This window comes from Hyaena hyaena, unplaced genomic scaffold (genome assembly GCF_003009895.1).
Source record: "Hyaena hyaena isolate Hyena2069 unplaced genomic scaffold, ASM300989v1 scaffold_339, whole genome shotgun sequence".
NCBI lineage: Eukaryota > Metazoa > Chordata > Mammalia > Carnivora > Hyaenidae > Hyaena > Hyaena hyaena.
Window position 1 is genome coordinate 316,747 of NW_024080971.1, and position 27,059 is coordinate 343,805.

General features: G+C 36.0%; 1 protein-coding gene and 1 long non-coding RNA gene across 5 annotated transcripts in view; one reads left to right on the top strand and one right to left on the bottom strand.

Moving 5' to 3' along the window:
- TOR1AIP1 (torsin 1A interacting protein 1) overlaps positions 1 to 27,059 on the bottom strand; it is a 42,831-nt gene that overhangs the window by 5,041 nt on the left and 10,731 nt on the right. For 2 of the 4 annotated variants that reach the window (XM_039249497.1, XM_039249496.1), the window contains 7 exons: positions 17,868 to 17,909; positions 16,737 to 16,823; positions 13,625 to 13,681; positions 10,111 to 10,152; positions 9,507 to 9,575; positions 1,163 to 1,207; positions 745 to 801 (listed from right to left, as the gene is read on the bottom strand). In XM_039249497.1, coding sequence (XP_039105428.1) covers positions 745 to 801; positions 1,163 to 1,207; positions 9,507 to 9,575; positions 10,111 to 10,152; positions 13,625 to 13,681; positions 16,737 to 16,823; positions 17,868 to 17,909 — 399 coding nt within the window. The remainder of the gene's footprint in view (positions 1 to 744; positions 802 to 1,162; positions 1,208 to 9,506; positions 9,576 to 10,110; positions 10,153 to 13,624; positions 13,682 to 16,736; positions 16,824 to 17,867; positions 17,910 to 27,059) is intronic. The other 2 variants (XM_039249499.1, XM_039249498.1) reach the window with 1 other exon arrangement.
- LOC120243367 lies at positions 4,012 to 26,157 on the top strand. Its single transcript, XR_005531295.1, has 4 exons — positions 4,012 to 4,068; positions 4,596 to 4,663; positions 23,963 to 24,013; positions 25,908 to 26,157. It is a non-coding gene; the product is annotated as an uncharacterized LOC120243367 (long non-coding RNA).

Consider the following 27,059-nt stretch of genomic DNA (forward strand, 5'->3'; position numbering starts at 1 on the left):
AAGCGTCTGACTTTCACTTAGGTCATGATCTCGTGGTTGGTTCGTGGGTTCGAGCCCCGCGTCGGGCTCTGTGCTGACTGCCAGCTCAGAGCCTGGAGCCTATTTCGGAGTCTGTGATTCCCTCTCTCTCTGACCCTCCCCTGCTCACACTCTCTCTCTCTCCTAGAAATAAATAAAACATTAAAAAAAAAAAAAACCCATGGTAATCCTATAATGTCATGTTATATGCCATCTTTCTTTTGACTCAGCAAGGTTCACTCGGTTACTGTTAGTGGTTCTGCTTATTAACTTTTGCTCTTGGTCTTATGGATAATTGAGAGAAAAAACAGAGGTTGTTTCATACAGTTTCTCCTTAAAGAATTTCACTGCTAGTAAAATATATACTGTTTCCTCTTAAGTGTTTAAAATACAATTCTTTTTTTTTTTAATTTTTTTTTAACGTTTTATTTATTTCTAAGAGAGAGAGGGTGAACAGGGGAGGGTCAGAGAGAGAGGGAGACACAGAATCCGAATCAGGCTTCAGGCTCTGAGCTGGCTGTCAGCACAGAGCCCGACATGGGGCTCGAACCCACGAACTGCGAGATCATGACCTGAGCTGAAGTTGGATGCTTAACCAACTGAGCCACCCAGGTGCCCCTAAAATACAATTGTTCAAATAGCATTGTTTGAACAAAAAAAAATTAAAACAATTATGAATGACCAATTTTAGAAGCTTGCTTATAAAAACTGAACAGACAAACTTACGCTGGTTGGAAGTTGATGGAAACTGGTTTCCACGTTCTGATTTCTGAATGCTGTCATCTAATGATAGAAGTAACAAAGACTTATCAATTTATGGTTAACAATATAAGTATTTCCAACAGAGAAAGAAAATGCAAATTCCACCAAGAGAATATGAGGCAAATCAGCCAGAAATAGAAGAAAAAGCGGAAGATCTAAGTGCCCATTAGAATGACAGCTCCTTGAGACTCAAAAGTTATTTCTTTCATAATTATTCACAGCATGCCATAGTCTAGTATAAAGCATACTTTTAATGCATTTGTTTTGTGAGAAAGCCTTACAGTATTTGATCCAAATTATTTAATGGAAGTGGTGAAACTTACAGCACAAAGTTAACATAACAAAGAAAATAAGTACAACCACAAAAGAAAACATGTTATACCATCTGAAAAACTGCCATATATTGAACTCCTGCCTGGTGATGATGCTGTAAGAGGTAGAAAAAAGGACAAAATGTGGATTATGGATTATTGAGCTACCTTGATAAGGGGTTTTAAGGTAAAACTCAATCTTAACCCTACTTTCTACCTCAAAATGATTCAAATATTTACTCTGGTGCTTCTGATCATTTCAATTATTGGTAATATTTTTTAAGTTATAGTACAAACTTTTCACCATTTCTATTAACAGACAATTCTGTTTTATTTAGGTTTGTGGTTAAACAGATTTCAAAAGTAATTTTCTCATGACTCCATCAAATCTCTACTTCTATCATTATCTTAGCAAATAAAAACTATCCTAAATTTTTCCTTTTCCCTCAATCCTTCTTGGCATGACGGAAGACATGACAGATTTCAACACGAGAGAGGAAATGGAAGGACAAGGTTTAGAAGGTAGAGAGTTACTAATTCATACGACCTACGTTTACTAATACTGCCATCTATCACTTGCCTGGGATTATATAACTTATATATATATATATATATAAATGATCTTCCTGGTATTTACCAAGAGCTTTCATTTGAGGAACACTGGACAAAACTAGAGGTATAAAATTAGCATTGGTAAGATATAGAAATAGCATTTATTTTTGCCCATATGACAATAAACCTCAAACAAAACAATATGACATCAACCTTAAGGCATATCGTTTCACAATTACTAGTTAAGCCTAGGAAATTACATCATTTAGAAACTTGTAATTTAGGTCACCAAAGTTAACAACTGTATTACTAAAACAAACAAATAAATTCCATCAAGTGATGTTTACCTTGAATACCTTACTCTATGGATACAAAGATCAAATGAGATAGTATATAATTTTATAATATAATAATAAACTATTATAATAATATAAAACGATAATACTGAATCACTAAGTTCTATTCCTGAAATCATTAAAAAATTATAATACCATAATATGTATTATTAAAGAATCAAACAAGGTAATATTTTATGTAACACATAACTATAACATATAACTACTATAATATATAGAATTATACATAGTTATGTAACAAATATAATATTTACATAACTCAGGGAATATCTTTTTAAATTAATAATCCCATTTACAATAATATCAAAAAGAATAAAATACTTAGGAATTAACTTAGCAAAGGAGGTGAGAAACTTGTACGCTGAAAACTACAAAATATGATTAAAAGAAATAAAAGCTGATACAAATAAATGGAAAGATACCCTATGTTCATGGATTGAGAATTGATATTCTTTTTTTAAAAAAATTTTAGAGAGAGAGACAGCGTGATCAGGGGAGGGTCAGAAAGAGAAGGGAGATACAGAATCTGAAGCAGCTTCCAGGCTCTGAGCTGTCAGCACAGAGCCCGACCCGAGGCTCGAACCCATGAACCTGAGATCATGACCTGAGCCGAAGTCGGATGTCCAATGGACTGAGCCACCCAGGTGCCCCAAGAATTAATATTCTTGTAATGTCTAGGGGTGTCTGGGTGGCTCAGTCAGTTAAGTGTCCAACTTTGTCTCAGGTCATGATCTCACAGTTTGTGAGTTCAAGCCCTGCATTGGGCTCTGTGCTGACAGCTTGGAGCCTGGAGCCTTCTTTGGATTCTGTATCTCCCTTTCTCTCTGCCCCTCCCCTACATGCAAGTACCTTCTCTATTAAAATAGACTTCAAAAAAACTCCCACAAGAAACAAATATTGGCATGGATGTGAAGAAAAAAGAACCCTCATTGTACTGTTGGTAGGAAAGCAAACTGGTACAGTCACTGTGGAAAACAGTAGGGAGGTTCCTCCAAAGATTAAAAATAGAAGTACACTATGATCCAATAATTCCGCTACTGGTTATTTACCTAAAGAATATGAAAACACTAATCTGAAAAGATACAGGCACCCTATATTTATTGCAGCATTATTTACAATAGCCAAATTACAGAAGCAGCCTAAGTATACATTGATAGATGAATGGATAAAGAAGATGTGGTATAAAAAAAAGTGGTATATATATATATATATATATATATATATATATGGGTGTGTGTGTAAAAAAGAATAAAATCATGCCATTTTTAACAACATGGATGGATCTAGAGAGTGTAATGCTAAGTGCAATGAATAAGTCAGTCAGAGAAGACCACATGACTTCACTCGTGTGAAATTTAACAAAGAAAGCAAAGAAAAAAAGAACCAAACAAAAAAAACCAGATTCTTATTTTTTGTTTTTGTTCTTTTTGTAAAGAATCTTTTTGAAGATTCATTTATTTATTTTGAGAGAGAGTAAGCCTAAGCTGGGGAGGGACAGCAAAAGAGGGAGAGAATCAGAAGTAGGCTCAGTGCATTGTCAGTGTGGAACTCTATGTGGGGTGCAATCTAATGAACTGTGAGATCACGACCTGAGCTGAAATCAAGAGTCTGGAGCTTAACCAACTGAGCCACTCAGGTGCCCCACTAAAACAGACTCTTAACTATTGAGAACAAACTCATGGTTACCAGAGGGGAAGTGGGTGGCTGGGGACGAGTGAAATAGGTGAAGGGTATTAAGGAGTGCACCTGTTGTGATGAGCTGTGAATACCTGCTGAGTCATTCTATATTGTACACCTGAAACTAATATAACCAGACTGTATATTAATAATACTGGAATTTAAAAAAAAGATATGGATCTTAGAGAGTAAGTTCAAGAGCTAATAAAAACACGAGAGGAATTAACAGAAGACGACTCGATGGAGATGAGTGCTTCCTAACTGATGCCAGCCAGTGAGGAAGGAGGCATAGAAGAAACAGTGCCAGAAAACAAACTGACATTAGATAATCTGGCCAATTATTCAAGACTGCTTTCGACTTCTTTAATGACAAGGACCCTTTAATGATAGAGGTACTGAAACTAAAGGAAATGGTGGAAGAAAGATTGGTACCATAGAGACACACATTTAGAGAAATGAGAAGGCAAAAAGGTCAGACAGAATTTAAGTATTTTGGAGCATGCCTGCCTCTCCTAACTCCCCTTCCATATTCCCCACCTTTTTGGCCTCTGCCACCCTTAAGACAGCAAGACCAACCCTTCCTCCTCCTCAGCCTACTCAACACAAAAATGATGAGGTTGAAGGCCTTTATGATGACGCACTTCCACTAAATGAATAGTAAATAACCATCACGTAGCACAGTGAATGAACTGATCTGTTGCGTGTGTATGTCTTGGTGTGGAAATCTAATCACTGTACGGCAAGAACCATACGAGGTGTTTTTGTATCATCATCTTCTCCTAAGTATTCATCATGTAGAATACTGTGTGCAAGACTTGTATGGAAGAGGAGAGCCTATCCTTACCCAGGCATAAGAGGAGTGCTATTTAATATAATAGTAATGTTAGTTTTCTTATTATTTTATAACTTTGCTTTCAAGGAATTATGGTACTATATACCTCTCTCTCTAAGTAACTGGAAAAACTGCCTGTCAGCCTATCATCACAGGTAAATGTTTTGTTTTGTTTTAGTAACAGTATGTTTCCAAATACTGTATTATGAATATGACTGTAATATCATATGCCATGAGATTTTTATAATGATTCATTTATTAGTGTATAGGTTAGGCTACTATGAAGCAATTGTATCAATTATACTAGGCTACCATGAAACAATCATACTGCTGCTTCTTCATTATCAGCTCATCAATTGTTATACCCATAAATAAATACAAATTGCTTTTTCACAGTATATTTTCATTTTCAATGTCTAGTATTAATAATATGTATAAAATATACAGTGTTTTGCATCATATAAGACAATACAGCTGTAGGTTCTGACAATTCATTTTTTTTTTTTAAATTTTTTTTAATTTATTATTTCTAGGAGAGAGAGAGAGAGAGACAGCGCGAGCAGGGGAGGGTCAGAGAGAGAGGGAGTCACAGACTGAAACAGGCTCCAGGCTCTGAGCTGGCAGTCAGCACAGAGCCCGACGCGGGGCTCGAACCCACGAACCGTGAGATCATGACCTAAGCGGAAGTCGGACGCTTAACCGACTAAGCCACCCAGGCGCCCCTCTGACAATTCATTTTGTGAGGAATCTAAAATAATTGAGTTCACAGAAGCAGAGAGCAGAATGGTAGTTGCGGAGAGGTGGGGGGGAGGGGAAATGAGATTTTAGTTAAAGGTACAAAGTTTCAGGTATACAAGATGCCTAAGTCCTAGCAATCTACTGTATGCACAGTACCTATAGTTAACAATACTGTATCATATGTTTAAAAATTTGCTAAGAGGGAAGATCTTATGTAAAGTGCTAAATAAAGAGGGTGGGAGGGAACTTTGGAGGTGATAGATATGCTAATGGCATAGACTGTGGTTATAGTTTTGCAGATGGACACTTATTTCCAACCATATCAAGCTTGTAATACGTTAAATGTATGCCAATTATACCTCAATAAAATGTTTTAAAAGACTACTCTATGAGGCACCACATAGAAGAATCAATAGTGAAAGAGCATGTGAAACATAATACAATTGTCTTAGAAAAAAATCCATCAAGAAAATGTTTACCTTGAATATCTTACTCCATGCTGATGCATAGGGGCATATGTACCCCAATGTTCATAGCAGCACTCTCAACAACAGCCAAAACTGGAAAGAGCCTAAGTGTCCATCAACTGGTGAATGGGTCAAGAAGATGTGGTTTATCTATACCATGGAATACTACATGGCAATGAGAAAGAATGAAATCTGGCCATGTGTAGCAACGTGGATGGAACCAGAGGGTGTTAGGCTGAGCGAAATGAGTCAGGCAGAGAAGGACAGATACCATATGTTTGCATGTATAGGTGGATTAGGAGGAACTTAACGGAGGACCATGGGAGAGAAGAAGGGGAAAAATAGTTGAGGAGAGGGAGGGAGGCAAACCATGAGAGACTCTTGAATGCTGAGAACAAACTGAGGGCTGATGAGGGTGGGGGGAGAAGGGGATGATGGGCATGAAGAAGGGCACTTGTGGAGATGAGCACTGGGTGTTATATGGAAACCATCTCGACAATAAACTATTTAAAATAAATAAATAAATTTTTTTAAAAAAGAATATCTTACTCCATAGTTGCAAAGATCAAATAATATAAGAAAATCCTGTAAGTGCTCTATGATGATTTTGATGATGAGGAATAGCTAAATAAGAGTTACTATATAACATATATATAAAATTCACAGAATACAAACAAACTTATCAGGGTATATATTGCTCAGGCAGAGAGCATTCTCTAAGAGATAATCTCTATCCCTCTTCTTATTAAAAACATTATCAGTAATAGTGACAGAAATTCCTAAAAAATGAAACAAAACAAAACACCCCCCCACACCCCTTTTTAAAAGATAAAGCTCAAGGTTTTCCAGTGTGAAGAGTATGGTAACAATCAATCACTCTATGAAAGTCAAGTGCAAAGGATATGAATCTTTCATTGTTGTTGTTATTATTACACAATATATTGTTAACAATAAGAATTAGTGATTATTCATTTCGTATTCAGACTTAAAAAGCTGTGCTCACATATATAACAAGCTAGTTCGAATAGCCCAGTCATAGGCGCTATTATCCCCACTAAAATGTAAGAAAACAGATTCAAAAAGGTTACATGGCTTTACCAAGATCACTCAATTAGTAAGCAGAAGTGCCAAACTCTCCTTTGTATCTCTATACTACTTTAATTTTATTTAATTTCTATTTATTTTTGAGAGAGAGACAGAGCGTGACTGGGGAGGGGCAGAGAGAGAGGGAGACACAGAATCCTAAGCAGGCTCCGGGCTTTGAACTGCCAGTACAGAGCCCATGCAGGGCTCAAACTCACAAGCACTGAGACCATGATGAGCTGAAGTCAGCCGCTGGGCCAACCAGGCACTCCTCTGCACTACTTTCACAGACAGGTTCCAAAACATGTATATTACTGGGGCACAGACTCAGAGGTCTGACCTCTCCCTAGATTCTCTTCCCTATTCTCACTGTTTTATCACCTGGAAAATAGGAAAAAATAAAGACAGTGATTCTATCTTCCACCAAAGATTAGAAAGCAGGCGGAAACCTAAATGGGGGCCTGTATACCTAAGGAACTGTGCTATCATGGGTGACAATTAGGATGTAAAAGTCCCAGGTTCCTAAACACCTAATTCTAAAAATTAATCTTTTTCTCATTAAAGATGGAAATGTAAACTTAATTAAACAATGAAATTCAGAATGCTAAGGAAAAAACATTTTAAATGATCTTGGATTGAAGAGGAATCTGCAAGTCCATATGAAAATTACTGCAGGCCTCCTCTTTCACTGAAAATATTTTCTTCATGTTCACTATTATTTTAAAGTCCTCATGTAGCTAAAGGTCTCAAAAGTTGTTATCTGCACCTTAGTGTGCAAACTTCTGGTATATAATTTCTATATAACTCTCAAAGCCCTGTATATACGGTAGAAAGCTATCAATTGGTATGCAGATATTTAAGCCATAATAAATACACAAAGACAAAGCGGGGATGCAAACATATAAAGACTAAGACTTACCTAGCAATTTAGCAATTAAAAAGATCTATTTCTCTACATTCCAATCAGATCTTCAATATAACTATTTTCCCTTCTCCATTGCATTTATATCTTATCAGAGGAAATAAAAATTATACAAACATTTGTGGTAACAATGTGTACTACACTTACCTGGAAAAAACATATCTGCTATTAATTACCCAGAATGTATAATTAAGAACTAAGAAATAAAATAAGAACTGTCTGAGCTTTTCATACAAAGTATACTTAAACTCATCCATTTTTACTTAGTATATTTACTTACTATATTTCTTAGATCTTCAAAGTAAGTTTAATTTTGATACTGGTTACAAACAAAATCTTAGTAAGCTAAATAATATTTGCTTTCCTAGCTATAATAGGTCAGGAAGAGCAAATTGTAAGAAGAAATAGTTTCTAACAGCAGGCACATACAACAATAAGGAATGACAGCTAATAATAAGGCAAGGACAGAAAATTTTTTCAGTTTTAGACTGAAGAACTTACATGTAGGGTAAAATTTCAACTGTTGGGAAACAATGAATTATGACCATCACTACTTTATTGCTGGTAAAACAAAGCGACAGGGGTTTATTTACACAAACTAATCTTGTCAATTACAGTTAGTCATTTTTTTGAGAAAGAGAAGGAGATTTATTTTTTTTTATTTTTTTTGTTTTATTTATTTTTATTTATTTTTTATTTTTATTTATTTCTAGGGGAGAGAGAGAGAGAGAGAGACAGAGTGAGCAGGGGAGGGTCAGAGACAGAGGGAATCACAGACTCCGAAATAGGCTCCAGGCTCTGAGCTGGCAGTCAGCACAGAGCCCGACGCGGGGCTCGAACCCATGAACCGCGAGATCATGACCTAAGCAAAAGTCGGACGCTTAACCGACTAAGCCACCCAGGCGCCCCGAGAAGGTGGTTTATTTTTAATGTTAATTTATTTTTGAGAGAGAGAGAGAGAGAGAGGGAGTGAGCATGGGAGGGGCAGAGAGAGAGGGAGACACAGAATCTGAAGCAGGCTCCAGGCTCTGAGCTGTCAGCTCAGAGCCCGACATTGGGCTCGAACTCATGGACTGTGAGATCATGACCTGAGCTGAAGTTGGATGCTTAACCGACTGAGGCACCCAGGTACCCCTTATGTTATCTAAATACAAGTATGGGAATACCTAATGACCTTGAGATTATTGTGGTTAGATGAATAAGGAAGGGATAAAGGTTAAAGATCACTTAATTTTTTTCTACATGGTCAAGGTTTAATGTGGAAACTGCTATAGAAATTACAATAGACACTGAATTCAAAGCATGATTATTTCATCACATCGACATACGGTATTTCTCAAATTCTGTGACACTTAATCCATCCTAAACCTAAGAAAAAAACACTATTTATAGATTTCATCCTTTATTACTTAATATAATGGGTATGCAGAATTTCTGTAATTATTCTGCAAGTAATTATTTGTATATAAGTAAAGTCTACTACAAATAAAAAATAGGTACTGTCAAAAGAGTAGAATTTCATTATCATGTACAGATTGGACTGCTGCTAGATAGAACTGACAACTTCATCCACTGGTTTTCTCACACTATTATTTATGCTTTACACCCAGACAATCTCCTGATATTCCAAGCAGATGGAAATAATCTGGTTATCATAGCTGTCCTTCAGTAACGAAATCACAATCTACATTCCTATCTGAAGAACTAAATAGTTTTGTATGCTGACTGAAAAAAACAGCAAATATACTTGATATTACTTTAGTAACAGGTAAAGATTTAGCAACTTACTTTGCATCCTAAGCCTTATTCTTGTGGGTTGTTGAAACCATTCCTGAGGCTTTCTTTGATATCCCGAGCCTAAAGCAAATACATATATCAAGATATCATTTAATATATTTTGGAAATATATACCATACTCCTGTTAGAAGGTAAATTTATCAGAAAGGTAAAACAAAGTTGGGGAAGAAAACAAAGCAATAGGTTCAGAAGAAAAAGATAACGTTGAAGGATCACACCAATGAAGGATGAACCACTTCCTACAGCAAAATAGACAGTAAATAAATACATAATCACCTAATAGACAAAACTAGGTACCAATTCTTTGTTCCGGTCTATGAGAATGACTGAGTTCAATAATATGTGAACTTGATTTCAGTGTATTCAAGAGGAAAAAGGTTAACCACTTACTCTTGCAATACCTTACTTTAGGTAAAATAATCCTGAAAACGTTTCCACATCATAGGGTAATTACACACATCAGATACCAATGTGTGGTGGATTAAAAGACAAAGAGGGTAAAATGACTTAAAATCCTATTCAAACTTTTTGTTGGCAAAATAAGACAAGGTCAGAATTGCTTGACTGGTAAAAGAGCAGACAACCAACCACTTACTTAGCACTGAAGGTTGCTTATCAAGAGTTAAGAAGTCTCGACCTAAAAGTGAAAACAGAGATAAAGTCATGGAATACGTGGAAATAAGAATAGTGAAAATACTGCATAGACATTTTAATACTATGGATACTATAAACCAAAAAGATTACCACGAAAATCAAATATTTCTTTCATCAGTCCAAAACATATATAATATATTCATTTTTTCCCCTTTTCTAATCATCAAAGTGCTCAGGAATTGGATAATAATAAGTCAACTTTAGGATCAATACCATCAAAATAATGGCAGCATGTACTGAATGTTTATCAGGTATCAAGTATAATTTTACTTAATTCTCACACTTTTATGTAGTTGACACCATTATTCCCATTTTACAAATGAGGTAACTGAAATTAATCATTTGCCCACTATATATATGTGTGTGTGTATATATATACACACATAGAAGTTGTAGAGCTTAGATACAAACCCAGGCAGTCCATATATGCTATGCTATATACTGGCATGTGTGGTGTATATGGTATATGCTATACAAGCAATTTTGTGGACACTGCAAAGTAGTTATGAAGCGAAAGATACTACTTTTTGTTTTGGAATGGTACTTAAGGACAACTGTAAAATAGTACAATGGAACAATTAGAAATGATATTTCAAACAATTATAATAAGGTAAATTTCCAAATCTTTTCTGAAGAAATGAGTTATTTCTACCCAATGACATAAGTGTTACTGTAAATTTTTCAAAAAATTTTTTCTAAATACAAATGTATAAGCTAACTGTAAAAGAAACATAACATTCTGAAGTTTTTGATGTTTATTTTTTAGAGACAGAGAAACAGAGAGAGAGACAGAACATGAGGCAGGGAGGGGCAGAGAGAGAGAGGGAGACACAGAATCCAAAGCAGGTTCCAGGCTCTGAGGTGTCAGCATAGAACCCTACGTTGGGCTCAAATTCATGGACCATGAGATCATGACCTGAGCTGAAGTCAGACACTTAACTTACTGAGTCACAGAGGCACCCCAAGATATAGAACATTCTAGAAATGTGTAACTTAAAAATTCATAAATATCCATTAACTGCCTACTATATGCAGGTGTACCAGGCTGAATAAGGCATATGAATATTCTTCCAGATTTGTTTTCAGTCTATACCAACAAAGTAAAAAAAGTAGACATGTTTTTTAACACGTCTTTCATTGATTTGAAAAAGTCCTTTTCTTTTGTTTATTTTTTTTTTATTTTTTATTTATTTCTAGGAGAGAGAGAGAGAGACAGCGTGAGCAGGGGAGGGTCAGAGAGAGAGGGAGACACAGACTCCGAAATGGGCTCCAGACTCTGAGCTGGCAATCAGCACAGAGCCCGACGTGGGGCTCGAACCCACAAACCGCGAGATCATGACCTAAGCGAAAGTCGGATGCTTAACCGACTAAGCCACCCAGGCGCCCCTTTTGTTTATTTTTTTAAGTAGCCTTCATACCTGGTATGGAATTAAACCTGGAGCTTGAACCCACAACCCTGAGATCAAGACCTGAGCTGAAATCAGGAGTCAGACGCTTAACTGACTGAGCACCCAGGAGCCCCAACAAGCACTTAAAAAAAAAAACACCTCTGAGGTAGGGCTGTATCTTATATAGTCAAGGCTGTGTCATAGTTTAACTGGATGATTTTTCTCAGTTATACATAAAATAATGGCATCTTACATTCAAGGATATATACCTTGATCACCTATTCATTAGTATACAAAGTACTCATTTTTCATAACTGACTTGTATTCCACTGTATGTATGTAGCATAATTTATATAGAGAGATACATTTAAGAGTTTCCAAAAATTAAAGATTCAGATAACAAAGGGCAAACCTATAAGATGATTCAGCAAGTAATTTTCCACAAATGACTTTTTTTAATGACTTATTCTATTTGTTGAGAGACAGAGAAAGACAGAGAAAGACAGAATGTGAGCAGGGGAGGGGCAGAGAGAAAGGGAGACACAGGTTCCAGGCTCTGAGCTGTCAGCACAGAGCCCTGACATGGGGCTCAAACCCTCAAAAAGATGAGCTGAAGTTGGACGCTTAACCAAACGAGCCACCCACATGCCCCACAAAGGATTTATTTTTGCGTCTCAGTGACTTTGTTTTATCTCAGTTTTAAGTTCAAATCCAGAACCTTCTAAAAACTAAGTATGATGTGAAATACGTGGAATTATATAAATACACTGATTAATAAAACATATTTACAAAGACTTTTTCTTTAAAAACCATTTCATATTTCAAAAAAGGTGATGTGGAAGGGGAAAAAAAGTTCTTGAAGATTTTACATACAAGGATATTTTAGGTTGATTAATAATTAACTCAAATTCTGGGACTTGATTTAAACATGAGAAAGAAACAACAGCATCATTTCTGTTTAACCTAAGAAAATACGTATCTAGGGGCGCCTGGGTGGCTTAGTCGGTTGGGCGTCCGACTTTCGCTTAGGTCATGATCTCGCAGTTCGTGGGTTCGAGCCCCGAGTCGGGCTCTGTGCTGACTGCCAGCTCAGAGCCTGGAGCCTGTTTCAGTCTGTGACTCTCTCTCTCTCTGACCCTTCCCTGCTCACGCTGTCTCTCTCTCTCCTAGAAATAAATAAAACATTAAAAAAAAAAATACTTAAAAAAAAAAAGAAAACACGTATCTACTGTAGATAATCTGCAAAATACACGAAAGGAAAAGAAAAATATCACCCATTATGCCACCATCCTGACCAAATCATTGTTGTTGGCACTTTAGTATATTACTTTCCAATCCTTTCTTTTGCTATATTTTTCAATGTATTGTGAACATTTTCAAAACTGCAAGCAAGGTTATAAGATTTTGATACACCTACCACCTAGCTTCCATTAACTTTTTACTATACTTCACTCTATCACTTGTTTATTCATCCTTCCAAACTTTTGCAATAGAGCTCAAATCAGACTGCATATAAAACTTTATGTCCTTATTAGAATCTGTCCATGTAAGTAGGCTCAAACTACATTAAACTGAGAATAGTCAACAAATTTATATGGCAAACAAAGATATTCAATAAGTCACAGAAAGCAGATTTTTTTAAATTCAAAATCAAGGTTGAGTACAGAGATGAAGGAAATTCAAGATGCAGGATGAGATTTTTGCATTCATTACACCTCTTTTTCAACACTTTATATTAAAGAGGATCTTAGAGGGCGCCTGGGTGGCTCAATTGGTTAAACGTCTGACTTCAGTTCAGGTCATGATCTCACAGTTTGTGGGTTCGAGCCACGCGTCGGGCTCTGTGCTGACAGCTAGCTCAGAGCCTGGAGCCTATTTCAGATTCTGTATCTCCCTCTCTCTCTGACCCTCCCCTGCTCATGATGTCTCTCTCTCTCTCAGAAATAAATAAAACATAAAAAAAATTTTTTTAAATAAATAAATAAAAGAGGATCTTCAAAACACAAAACAGCATTTGACCACACACACAGGGAGATTTTCAAGAGTTTAAAACATGGTTCTACTTACTTTGTGATGACTGCCACAGTGATTCTGGATATTGATTTGACAATCTCATGGTTTGATCTAAAAGAACAAACAAAAGAAATAAACTACACTATAATGCATATTATTATTTTTAAATGCATATTTTATAAGAGAACAATAATTAATCAAAAGAACAAAAATATTCAGTAAAACCCTCAAGGAATTCAACACTTGGGAGCACAATTTATTCTTTTATTTTATTTTTTTATTTTAAGTAGGCTTCATGCTCAGTGTGGAGCCCAACGCAGAGCCCAACATGGGACCTGAGCTCACAGTAAGTGTTCCCAAGAGTAGGACACTGAACCACTTAACTGAGTCACCCAGGCACCCCAGGAACACAATTTATTTTTTTAAGGTTTCTAAAGAGTCATGTATCTAAAAAATTAACTAAGTAATTATCTCTTTCCCCTAAGGACTTTCTAGAGAAAAAAATGTAAAATGTAGAACATGACATGAGGTAAGGGAGCTAATGCAACTTTGAGTTGGGGAACATTTTGAAAGTTTAATGGATCTTCTTGAAATCATTAATACCCATTTTGCCTCAAAATTTTCTTGTAAATGGTTAATATGTTACATATTTTAGCCACACTTCTTTAAAACGTATTTTCATATAAAAGTGGAATTTATAACTAAATCTGTTCAAAAGTGATCAGATTGTTATCTTGGAAACAAATGCATGTGACACATTCAGGTGTGGTAGCTAAATATTTTTGTCGTCTATTACTAAAAAAACTTTCAGCATTGATTTCTAAAACATATTTCTTTTTAATTTAAAAATAATGCTTATTTTTGAGAGAGAGAGAGAGAGAGCATGAGTGGGTAAGGGCAGAGAGAGAGGGAGACAGGATCTGAAGTAGGTTCTGTGCCATCAGCACAGAGCCCAACGTGGGGCTCAAACTCAAGAACCCTGAGATCATGACTTGAGCTGAAGTCAGACATTTAACTGACTGAGCCACCCAGGCGCCCCTCTAAAACATATTTCTTTTCTTTCTTTTTTTTTTTTTTTTATTTATTTCTGAGAGAGAGAGAGAGAGAGCATGAGCAGGGGAGGGTCAGAGAGAGGGAGACAGAATCTGAAACAGGCTCCAGGCTCTGAGCTAGCACAGAGCCCAATGCAGGGCTCGAACCCACGAACTGTGAGATCATGACCTGAGCCAAAGTTGGACGCCGGACACTTAACTGATTGAGCCACCCAGGTGCCCCTAAAACATATTTCTAACATTAAATACATGTATTACTGAAATAATATATTAACTATGTGTTGCATCTATTATAAAGCAAAAATAGACATTTTTAAATGGGTAAAATAAAATATAAATATACATGAAATTCTAATATTCTTTCTGCATTCCAACAGATCTGTTTTTTTTAAGTTTTTTATTTAAATTACAGTTAGTTAACATACAGTGCAGTATTAGTTTTAGATGCACAATTTAGTGATTCAGCACTTCCACACAACATGCGGTGCTCATCACAAGTCCACTCCTTAAACCCCATCACCTATTTCACTCCACCTCCCACCCCCTCCTCCCCTTTGGTCACCATCCATTTGTTCTCTACAGTTGAGTCTGTTTTTTGGCTAGCCTTTTTCCCTATGCTCGTTTGTTTCTTTACACCTCCTCAGTGATAACTAGCCCAGAAAATAATCTAGGAAGATTAGTATTCTTAATATGCTCCCCTTTTCCTTATTTAGCTAGTTTTCTTCTGCATGTGGGTATGTGTGCTTCATTAAGGATTTATTAGAATTCTAAAGGGATTATAGAGCCTTTGGTGCATGTAGATTCAAAGAGCTATATGCTGCTAGCAATAGCATCAAATTATTGGCTACATGAATGGCTTAGTCTTTAATTTTTAGAGCTTTGTGTACACATATACCAAAACTAATAAGAACACTTAATTTAAGTGTTGATATGTGACAGGTACTTTCTAGGTGCTTGCACATATGAATTAATTTAACCTCTTAACCCAGATGAGGAAACTGAGGAACATAGATGTTAAGCAATTGCCTGAGGGCACACAAACCTAGTAGTGGAGGAGTGACACCCAGGGACTGTGGCTCCAGAGCCCATGTTCTTAACCATTATGCTAGAATGGTGCATATCTCCTTTGGGATTTCTGTGTCAAGAAAGAATGGAGAAAAATGAGGGCGGGTGGGATATACACAGAATACCAAATGCCCATAGACCAGCCTAGGAGCTTATTTTTAAAATGGAATGATGAGGGGCACCTGGGTGGCTTAGTTGGTTAAGCGTCCGACTTTCACTTGGGTCATGATCTCGCGGTTTATGGGTTCAAGCCCCGCGTTGGGCTCTGTGCTGACTGCCAGCTCAAAGCCTGGAGCCTATTTCAGAGTCTGTGTCTCCCTCTCTATCTGACCCTCCCCTGCTCACGCTGTCTCTCTCTCTCTCTCATTCTCCTAGAAATAAAATAAATAAATAAATAAATAAAATGGAATGATGAAGTAAAACATAGAATTATGGAAATTCTCAAAAGATGATGAGGGAAAAGTAGAGAATCACTCTTTCATGGGACTAAAATATAATATTATTTACAGAGTTTACAAATTGGTTCAGCACTCTCTTAAGCCTCAAATGGTATTTTCTCCCCTACAGTCAATTCTTTCCTTGAATAAACTTAAACACAAATTCACATGAACAGTCATCAGCTGTTATTACTAACTTGGTGTGAATTTGAACAATCCAGAGATAAAAGTGATTACCTAAGGATATTAAAACTTCCTAAGAGCTAACATCCCTGATAGTATAAAGAATACCACTACCAATGAGATCAGTTTCTCTATAATATTTTAAATAAACTACAAATAACTCTTCTTCTGAGCACAAAAATATCTTATATTCCATAAATATCCAAGCAGGCTAAAAAGTGACTTATTTGTTTAAATATTATATAGACATTATATTACTAATCACATACACACATGGAATCAGTAACTTTAATAAATATTAAAAAGCACACTTTAATAAAATATTTTAGTGAAGTATTTTTTAAAAAGGTAAGTTTACAAAATACCTTTAGATTTCAACTAAAAAGACAGCTCCTAAGATAAAGTCATATGAATATAAAGACATGTTACCTCCAGAATCAAGAGAATCCTCGGATGTGACTTTAAGAACAATAATATCACTGTCAGAGCTGTCTTGATCATCTTGTTCAGTTTCTTCTAAAAAGAAAGAAAGAATATACTAGTATAACTTTATTCTAATGCTCTAAAGATCTAGATTAAAATAAGTAACTCAGTATTAAAATGAAGCCGCTTTGGGGCGCCTGGGTGGCTTAGTCGGTTAAGCGTCCGACTTTCGCTTAGGTCATGATCTCGCGGTTCGTAGGTTCGAGCCCGCGTCGGGCTCTGTGCTGACTGCCAGCTCAGAGCCTGGAGCCTGTTTCAGTCTGTGACTCCCTCTCTCTCTGACCCTCCCCTGCTCACGCTGTCTCTCTCTCTCCTAGAAATAAATAAAACATTTAAAAATAAATAAATAAATAAAAAATAAATGAAGCCGCTTTAATTATCAGATATAGAATTGCTATTTATTATGCTTACTATTCTGGATCACAAAATTTTATATAAGCTAAAATTGAGCTCATTAATGTCATCTGAGGCATATAATTACATCTCAAATATTCAGAGTAACATCTACAAGATTATATTCTGAGGCTTTAATGTAGAGTTAAAAAGGAAACAAAGGAGCATTGATAGTGGAGAAATTTTACCTTATTGCGGTGGGGGGATCTACATATAGTTAGTGTGCAAATTCAAAGAAGATTAGTATATGCCCGTGCGTGTTTACATATAAGTATCTATGTTTGTGAAGGGGAAGATGTATACACACACCCATTTATAAACATTTCAGTATGCAGGTAATTAAGAGTATGATGGGTTTTAAAATGGACTAAGTTTTACTGTTCTATTCATAGACGATTATGAGAATTTGGAAAAATAATTACATTAATAGCATAATCAAAGGCCAGCTTATGCCAAAATCTGTTTTTATTGGCTTTACTTAAAATTATTAACTCAGATAAAAGTTGCTTAAAATGCATATAAAGGCTATCATCACTCACTCTATTCCATTTTATCTACCCAATATGAATTTAGATAAGCATCAATTTTTTTTCCTTAAGAAAAATGTTCTCCTTTCTTAAGTATCTATCAAAATTGCTCCTCATGTTAATGAAAACAAAATTAGAATATTTTAAAAGAAAATACCTCCTTCAGAAAAATTGACCTTCTGTTGGACGCTGCTGGCTTCTAGAAAAGCAAACACATCATATATAATATCAAAACCTAAAGATTAGGAATAAACAGTATATAATTATATAATACGTAATTTACAATATATAATTTAGGAAAGTGAACATAAAGGCAGATGAATTAAACTTTGTCTTCTATCAAATGTTAAAACAATATATTATTTCCTTTTAGGTTATTTCAGAAATCAGTTAGATACAACCTAGAATCAGGAAGAGTTTATGTTTCTTTCAGCCATACATCCATCTGTACTCTAAACTGTAGCCTGTTTGCAGAAAGCATGAAATTCTCTATTGATAAATATTGCAGTCCCTATAGATTTACTGAATTCTTATTCTCCTATTTGCCAGATTACCCATACCCTCTTGAGAAACCCACCACACAGGTAGAAATGACAAATCAGTTCTTTACCGCACTAGTATATCCAAAAGAAGAAAGGGAAAGAAACCCTAGCTCCAGCACGTTCATGTACGCTACTTTTTTTCAGAGCCAGAGAATTTGGACAAAGATAAATGAGCAAAATGTATCAAACACATTATTTTTATATGAGCTATTCTGAAAAATTTTTAGTAAAAGGAGATAAACCCAAAGGTGGCATTGCACAATTGGGCTAAAATATTGCTGTGTGATCATTGCAGAAGTGGTATGAACCAAACCGTTCACAAAGCTGAAATCTTTTTTTTTTTCAGCTTTCCCTCTAGCTTTTAACCCTTATTTGCTTTTCAAAAGGGGAAAACAATACTGTGGAAGGCAAATGCCAACACGTTATATGGTGAACTTGGAAATATTTTCTCCAGATCAGCTTAATGATATTAATATAACACTGGTCAAACTACTACTAGCATAAGGACAAGTGTAAATTGCTATGTGAAATATATTTGCCAATATTTTTGGTATAGGAAAAAAACTAACCAAAACAGCAAATACTGTTACTCTTAAAAAGCTAGGACCTGGTATATTTGATTCCATTTTAATCTAGGATCCTAAGTGAAATTGTCTTTTCAATTTTCTTTCTGAAGCAGAAAAATGGAAAATCAAACTTGCCTTAGTGCTATTCTCTTAAAATTTTTTCATTACTATTTCCATTCATACAAAGAGATACCGTTCCCCAACACGCATATTAGCCCTTTTGTACAGCAGTTTATTTTCATTTATGTAACTATTTATATAGCATGTGAGCAAAAGATGTTTTCTTACGAGTCAATAGTTATGTCTTAAGTCATTATCTTAATAATAGTTACTTCGTTGATATTTGCATGCTGTTAGTTTTCAAAAAAACCCTTCTCATCTACTATCTGATTCCCTAATGTCATGAGACAATAACTTTTATAGGTAAGGTTCATGATATTAAGTGACTTGTCTAAGAGTGTCAGGATTAACAAGTGACAAAAAATGAATTGAACACAGGCCCTTCTGATTTCAAGTGTACCACCCATCTACCACTGCATCAGTATTGTTTATAATGGCATATAGTCAGCACTCAATGATTAATTTTTTTATTAATTTTCTTTTAAAGAGCAGTTTAAGATTCACAGCAAGACTGAAGGGAAGGAAGATAGATTTCCTTTATCTTCCCTGCCCCACACAGGCACAGCTTCCCCCATTATCAATATCCCCCACCAGAGCGGTGTATTTGTTGAACAGTGGTACAATTGATGGATCTACATTTACACATCATGTTCACTCCAAGACCCTAATTTACATTACAGTTCACTCTTGGTGTTGCACATTCTATGGGTTTAGACAAACATATAATGACATGTATTCATCATTATGGTATCATACAGAGTATTTTCATGCCCTAAAAGTCCTCTGTGCTCCACCCATTCATCCATCCCCTATCACCACCACCACCACACCTTTGACAACCACTAATCTTTTTACTGTCTCAATAGTTTTGCCTTTCCAGAACAGTCATATAGGTCCTGCCCCTTCTTTTTATGGCTTGATAGCTCATTTCATTTATAGCACTGAGTAACACTCCATTGTCTGGATGTGCCAGTTTATCCATTCACCTACTGAAAGACATGTTGGTTGCTTCTAAGTTTTGGCAATTATGAATAAAGCTGCTATAAACATATATGTGCAGGCTTTTGTATAAATATTAAGTTTTCAACTCCTTTGAGTAAATATCAAAGAGTGTAATTGCTGGATCATACAGTAAAAATGACATAAAATGTCATGATGACATATAACTTAGGACATCTTTTCAGATGCTCATTTGCCATCTGTATATCTGCTGTTGAGATACCTGTTAGGTCTTTGGCTCATTTTTAAATCAGGTTGTTTTTTCATTGTTGAGTTCTAAGAGTTCTTTGTATACTTTGGATAATTGCCCTTTATTAGATGTGTCATATGCAAGTATTTGCTCTCAGTGGCTTATGTTCTTGTCATTGTCTTTTGCATAGCAGAAGTTTACAACTTCAATGAAGTTCAGTTTATCAATTCTTTCACAGGTTGTGCTTTTTGTTTATATGTAAAGAAGATAAATTTTTAATTTTTTTGTTTCATCCTCTCTGACAAATGTTAACTGAAACCAAAAGAGCTAAAAACTAAAAAGAAAAAAAAAAAAGAAGCATAGGGGCGCCTGGGTGGCTGAGTCGGTTAAGCGTCCGACTTTCTCTGAGGTCATGATCTCGCAGTTCATGGGTTCGAGCCCCGCGTCGGGCTCTGTGCTGACTGCGAGCTCAGAGCCTGGAGCCTGTTTCAGAGTCTGTGATTCCCTCTCTCTCTGACCCTCCCCTGCTCACGCTCTCTCTCTCTCTCCTAGAAATAAATAAAACATTAAAAAAAATTAAAAAAAAAAAAAAGAAGCATCACCATACCCAAAGTCCTCTAGGTTTTCTCCTGTTACCTTCTGGGAGTTTTCTAGGTTTTTTCATTTTTTAAAATGTTTTATTTTTGAGAGAGACAGTGTGAGCGGGGTGGGAGGATGAGGGGGAAGGGGGGAGTCAAGAGAAAGAATCCGAAGACAGGCTCCAGGCTGAGCTGTCAGCACAGAGCCCAGTTCAGGGCTTGAACCCACGAACCACGAACCATGAGGTCATGACCTGAGCCAAAGTCGGACGCTCAAACGACTGAGCCACCCAGGCAGCCCTCTAGGTTTTTTTAAACTTACATTTAGGTCTATGACACATTTTGAGTTAACTTTTGCAAAGCGTTTAAGGTCTGTGTCCAGATTTTTTTTTTTTTTTTGCATGTAGATATCCAGTTCTAGCCATTTGTTGAAAAGATTCTGCCTCCATTGTATTGACCTTGTTAAAGATCAGTTGACTACAAGTGGATCTCTTTATGCGTTCTCTAGTCTGTTCTATACATCTATTTGTCTATTCTTTTTACCAATACCACACTGTCTAGATTACTGAAGCTTCATAGTCAGTCTTGAGGTTGAGTCCTCCTACTTTCTTCTTTAACACTGTGTTAGCTCTGCTGGATCTTTTGACTCTATATGAACTTAATCATTTTCTCAAAATAAGTTGTTGGGATTTTGATCAGGAATGCACTTAATTTATAGACTAAGGTGAAAAGAACTGATTTCTTGAGAATACTGAGTCTTCCTATCCGTGAATGTGGAATATCTCTTCATTTAAGTAAATTCTTTGATTACATTTATGAGTTTTGTAATTTTTCTTGAACAGATCTTGTTCTTAGATTTACACCTGTATTTCATGGGGGGGGGGGTGCTAATGTAAATTGTATTGTTTTTAATTTCAAATTTCTCTTGTTCATTGCTGGTATATAGGACCATGATTGGCTTTTTATATTAACTTTGCATCCTGCAACCTTGCTATAATTGCTTATTAGTTCCTATTTTTTGTCTTTCTTTTGGATTTTCTACATAGATGATCATGTTAACTGTGAACCAAGACTTGTCTTCCTTCCCAGCCTGTATACCTTTTGTTTCCTTTTGTCTTATTGCGTTAGCTAAAACCTCTAGTACAATGTTGAAAAGAAGTGGTGAGCAGGAACATCTATGCCTAAGTATGCATTTAGGTTCCTTTGTATCTTGATTGCTTATTCCTTTTTAGCACTGATATTAACATAAAAGCCTCCAATGTCTCACCGTTACGTTAACTGTAAGATTTTTTTTGTAAATAGTGTTTTATCAAGTTGGGAAAAATTCCCTCTCTTGCCAGTTTACTGAGAGTTTTTATCATGAATGGGTGCTGGATTCTGTCAAACACTTTTTCTGCATCTATTAATATGATCATGTGATTTTTCTTTCTTAGTCTGTTAATATGATAGATTTTCAAATGTTGAGCCAGTCTTGCATACCTGGGACAAATCCTATTTGGTTGTAGTGGCGTTTTTTTGTTTTTTAGTTTTTAAGTAATCTCTACACCCAATGTGGAGCTTGAACTCACAACCCCCAAATTAAGAGTTGTATGCTCTACCAATGAGCAAGCCAGGTACCCCTAATTCTTTTTGTAATTTTTAAAAAATTCATTTTGCTAATATTTTGTGGAAGACTATTGCATCTGTTTTTAAGATATTGATCTGCAGTTTTCTTTTCTTGTGTTTGTCTAGTTTTAGTATTAGGGGAATGCTGGCCTTACAATGAGTTAGAAAGTATTTCTTCTACTTTTAACTTCTGAAAAATATCTTAAAAAACTGGTATAACTTGTTTCCTTAAATAGTCGATATAATTCATCAGTGAACTCATTTAGGCCTGGTGCTTTGTTTTGGAAATTTATTAAATATTGAGTCAATGTATTTAAATAGATATAAACCTTTTCAGATTATATATTTCTTGTGTGTTTTAGCAGATTGTGTCTTCAAAGGAATGGGTTCATTTCACCCAGATTATCAAATTTGTGGGTTTCAATGTGTTCACAGTTCTTTCTAGATTATCCTTTTAATTTTCATGAAATCTATACTAATTTGTGTCCTTTTTTCTCAGTTTATCTCTTTTCTTTTTTCCTTAGTTACCCTGGGTAAAGTCTTTACCTTTGAAGGATAATTTTGTAAGATACAGAATTCTAGGTTGGTGGTTTTTTCCTCTCACACTTAAAATCATTCATCCCACTCTCTTCTCACATGCATGGTTTCTGAAAAGAAATTGGATGTAATTCTTATCTTTGTTTCTTTACTAGTCAGGTGTCTTCCTCTAGCTTCTTTCAGGTTGTCTTTATCTTTGATTTTCTGTAGTTCGAAAAAAATAAAACACCCAGGTGTATTTTTTGGGCATTTGTTCTGCTTGATGTTCTCAGAGCTTCCTGAATCTGTGGTTTGGTGCCTGACGTTAATTTGGGGAAATTCCAGATTACTGTTTCAAGTATTTCTTCTGTTCCTTTTTTCTCCTCCTTGTGGCACTCCCATTATGTGTAGGCTACATGTTTTTTAGTTGTATAGTCCTTTGATGTTCTGTTTTGTTCAGTCGTTGTTTCCTCTGCTTTTTGGTTGAAAATTGTATTTCAAGAATTGACAAGTAATATTGTGTAAGTATGTGTACATGTTGACTTGATACATTTATATATTGCACTATTACCATCATAGCATTGGTTAACACCTCTATCATGTGATCACTTATTTGAGGATTCTATCAATCTGCCCCTCTGACACAGATATTTTTTCCTCAGCCATGTCCAGTCCATCAAAGGCATTCTTTATTTCTATTATAGCAATTTTTAATCCCTCGCATTTCTTTTTGATTCCTAGGATTTCCATCTCTGCTTACAACACTGTCCATCTGTTTGTGCATGCGGTCTATTTTATCCATTAGAATCCCTAACATATTAATCAATAGCTGTTTTAAATTTCTGGTCTGATATTTCCAACACCCCTGCCATATCTGGTTCTGACAGTGGCTCTGTCTCTTCAGATTGTGTTATTTGGCCTTTCATTATGTCTTGATACCAAATCTTAATGTCAAGATTTTGTCTTGATGGTGGACATGATGTACTGGGTAAGAGGAACTGCTCGAAAGAGGCCTTTAGTAATGTGATGATGAGGTCCAGAAGGAGGGAAAGGGCTCCACAGTCCTAAAATTAGGTCTTAGTCTCTTAGAGAATTTATGCTACATATGGTTCTCAATGTTTTTCTTTTCTCCTTAGGTGGGACAGGTTGTCTACAGTGGCCTGGAATACAGTATTTCCTTCCCCCAGGTCAGTTGGGTTCTGATAATACCCCGGTCGGTCAGGCTCTGGGTAACTAAATTGCCCTGAGTGCAGGCTTTATTAAGAACAGAGTGCTCTGGCATATTTCAACATGACTCCCCTCTCTCCACCCCCCACCACTGAAGTATGAGGGGACTTTTCTCTGATATTTACTGTGGGCATTTGGTCAAGCCCCTGGAGGTCAATCTCAAAAAATAGTGGAGGACCCCCTATGACTGGGTCCCCTTGGAATACGTAACTCAGATTTCTGCACACCGAGACTCCTGAAATTCATCAGTTACAGTTCAGGTTTTGCTACCCCAGAACTGGCTCCTGCAGAGGTCTGCACTTTTGAGCCTTTGCTCTTGGTACACCATGATTTCCTGTATTACCTATCTCTCCAATCTTGAGGGCAGGGGTTTGCCCTGCTTTCTCTCCTTTCTCAAAGATCCAAAAAGAACTTTTGAGTTTTTAGTTGTATTTATTTGTTAGGCTGGCTTCTTATACGTGGAACGGGAGGGAAACCAGAAGTCTCTCTCAATAATTTTTTGAATTAATGACAAAGATAAGGCTGAGGGCTGAACTCTTCTAATATGAGAGGTTCCAATAACTTCCAAGTGTAACTCATTCAAAACAGAGCTTTGCAGGGAGCCTGGGTGGCTCAGTCCTGTGCCTACAATTTCGGCTCAGGTCATGATCTCGCAGTCTGGAAGTTTGAGCCCATCTGGGAGTCTCTCTCTTCTCCTCTCTGCCCCTCCCTCACTTGAGCACAAACACGTTCTCTTTCTCACAAAATAATAAACGTAAAAAAAAAAAAAAAAACCTAACAGTAACTTTGCTAAAGTTTCATTTATATTTAAACATTACATTTTATATAGTTTAAAAATTATTTGGTATAGCAAAATTTAAGGCTAAATTGATTTTAGAATCTGTATATTTCTTCACTGGGTCACCAGAAAGAAAATGAATAGTGCAGTTATCCCTCCCTTTTTGATCCTGATCTAATTTATTTCCATGTACTTTTTAAACTCCAAGTCAACTTGTTCAGAGCCAAATCACCTAATAATTAATCACTCATATAAAGGGTAGCTAAAATTAAATATCCTTTATTCTATTTATGTATGTGTTGTCTAATTAGGATGGGGAAAATTTAAGAATTTTTTCTAATCAACTTATATAAAGGAGCTCCCCATTTATTTTTTATATCATTATATCCGAAGTGTTTAATATATCATGGATTTTTGAACACTTTTAATCTAGTGTCTAAAGGTCCTTTATTTAGGCTTTTATGTTTCTGGGGCACCTATGTAGCTCAGCTGGTTAAGTGTCTGACTCTTGGTTTCAGCTCAGGTCATGATCTCGTGGTTTTGTGAGTTTGAACCCCGCATCAGGCTCTGTGCTAGTTGCAGAGAGCCTGCTTGGGATTCTTTCTCTCTGCCCCTTACCCACTCATGCTGTCTCTGTCTCTCTCAAAATAAAGAAATAAACTTAAAAATTTTTTTTGAAGAATTTTATGTTGCTGACAATATCAACAGTACTCAAGGCATGAACAATAACTTGTTAAGCAAGGTTGTCTTCAATATTACTAATATCATTGTGCCTTATGCATAATCCAATAAGATCTTATGAATTAGATATTCCAAATAATAATAAATCCTATACATTTGAACAACAATCATCGTTATCACTCTACTTGTTATCTTGGCTATACCTACACTTTTCATTCTGGTAAAGGAAGGTCAAGAATTTCAAGTCCTCCCAAATGCCATTTCCTCCATGAAACCCTCCCAACCTCTCATTCAGAATAAGGCATTTCTCTTCTAGTCTGTCAAATACATATACCACCATTTTAACACTTAATAACATTACAATAATTTCTCTAACTTCTTTTCTTTTCCACTAGATCCTGTACTCTAAGAGCTAGGGGGAAAATTATCATGGCTCTTTAAGGTTCCAGCATTTAGGCCAGTCACCGATACATATAGAAGGTGATTAAAAATAAATGTTTGTTTAATAAATGAATAGATTTTTGTATCACAGAATAAAAACTTTTAAGACTTTTGTTAAAATTGCTCATACCATGACAAAAAAACAACTCAAGAAAATAGTATGAAATTAATGCTTAACCTCATTAGGTTTCATGCAAGGTTTTAACCATTCTACATTTTCATCTTTTTAACCCAAGCTACAAAGAATGCATAAATATTTAAATACAATCTGATGATGAATCAGTAGCGTTTAGTACCACATGAAAAGTTTTAATTTTATTTCCCTGTTTTGCATTCCTTTTCCTTTATTTTAAACTTGGCTTCTACGTGTAAAAGGTTATAACATTTATTTTTTTTAAGGTACTCTTCTCTATGCTTATGCAGAAGCTTTGAGAAACTAAACTCTTACTTGGAGTAATAATACCCTCAATTTTAAAGTTAAAATATTATAAGAGCTGTGGCAAAACAGAGAGAATAGGCTGGGTCACAGGAGACTTGCCCAAAGCTGGGGACATCCTGGCTGAGGTTGGTGGGGGGGCGGTATTTAGCCTTGGGCCTGGAATGGCAGCTTCTCTAGTGCTACTATCAATCTATGTCGAGGCAAGTATGTAACTCTCTGAATTTACACTTAGAACAAAAAAATGACCAACTGGGCAATTTGCTGCCACTGGTATAAACCAGAGAGCGGTAAACTTTTTCCATAAAGGATCAAATAATAAATATATCTGAGGCTTTGCTAGCCACACCAGGTCTCTCTTCTTAGCTCATAGGCTGTGCAAACACAGGATTGCAGGTCAGATTTTACCTAGAGGCTAACCCTCAGGTATAGACACCTTTAAGAGTGGTACCTTTCCGATAATTCAATGCCAATCATGCTTTTGAGAACAGAGGCAGAGTGGGGCAGCAGGAAGGAGGATAAAGAACAGTTTGGGGATATCACTATTATTCAAGCTCTGTGAACGGCCATTTTTGATAGTCTAAGAGATACTAACATTACTGTAAAAAAGAACCAGAGGAGGCCATTCTCTATGAATCCCACAGAAATGTTCTTTGAACTGGAAAGTACT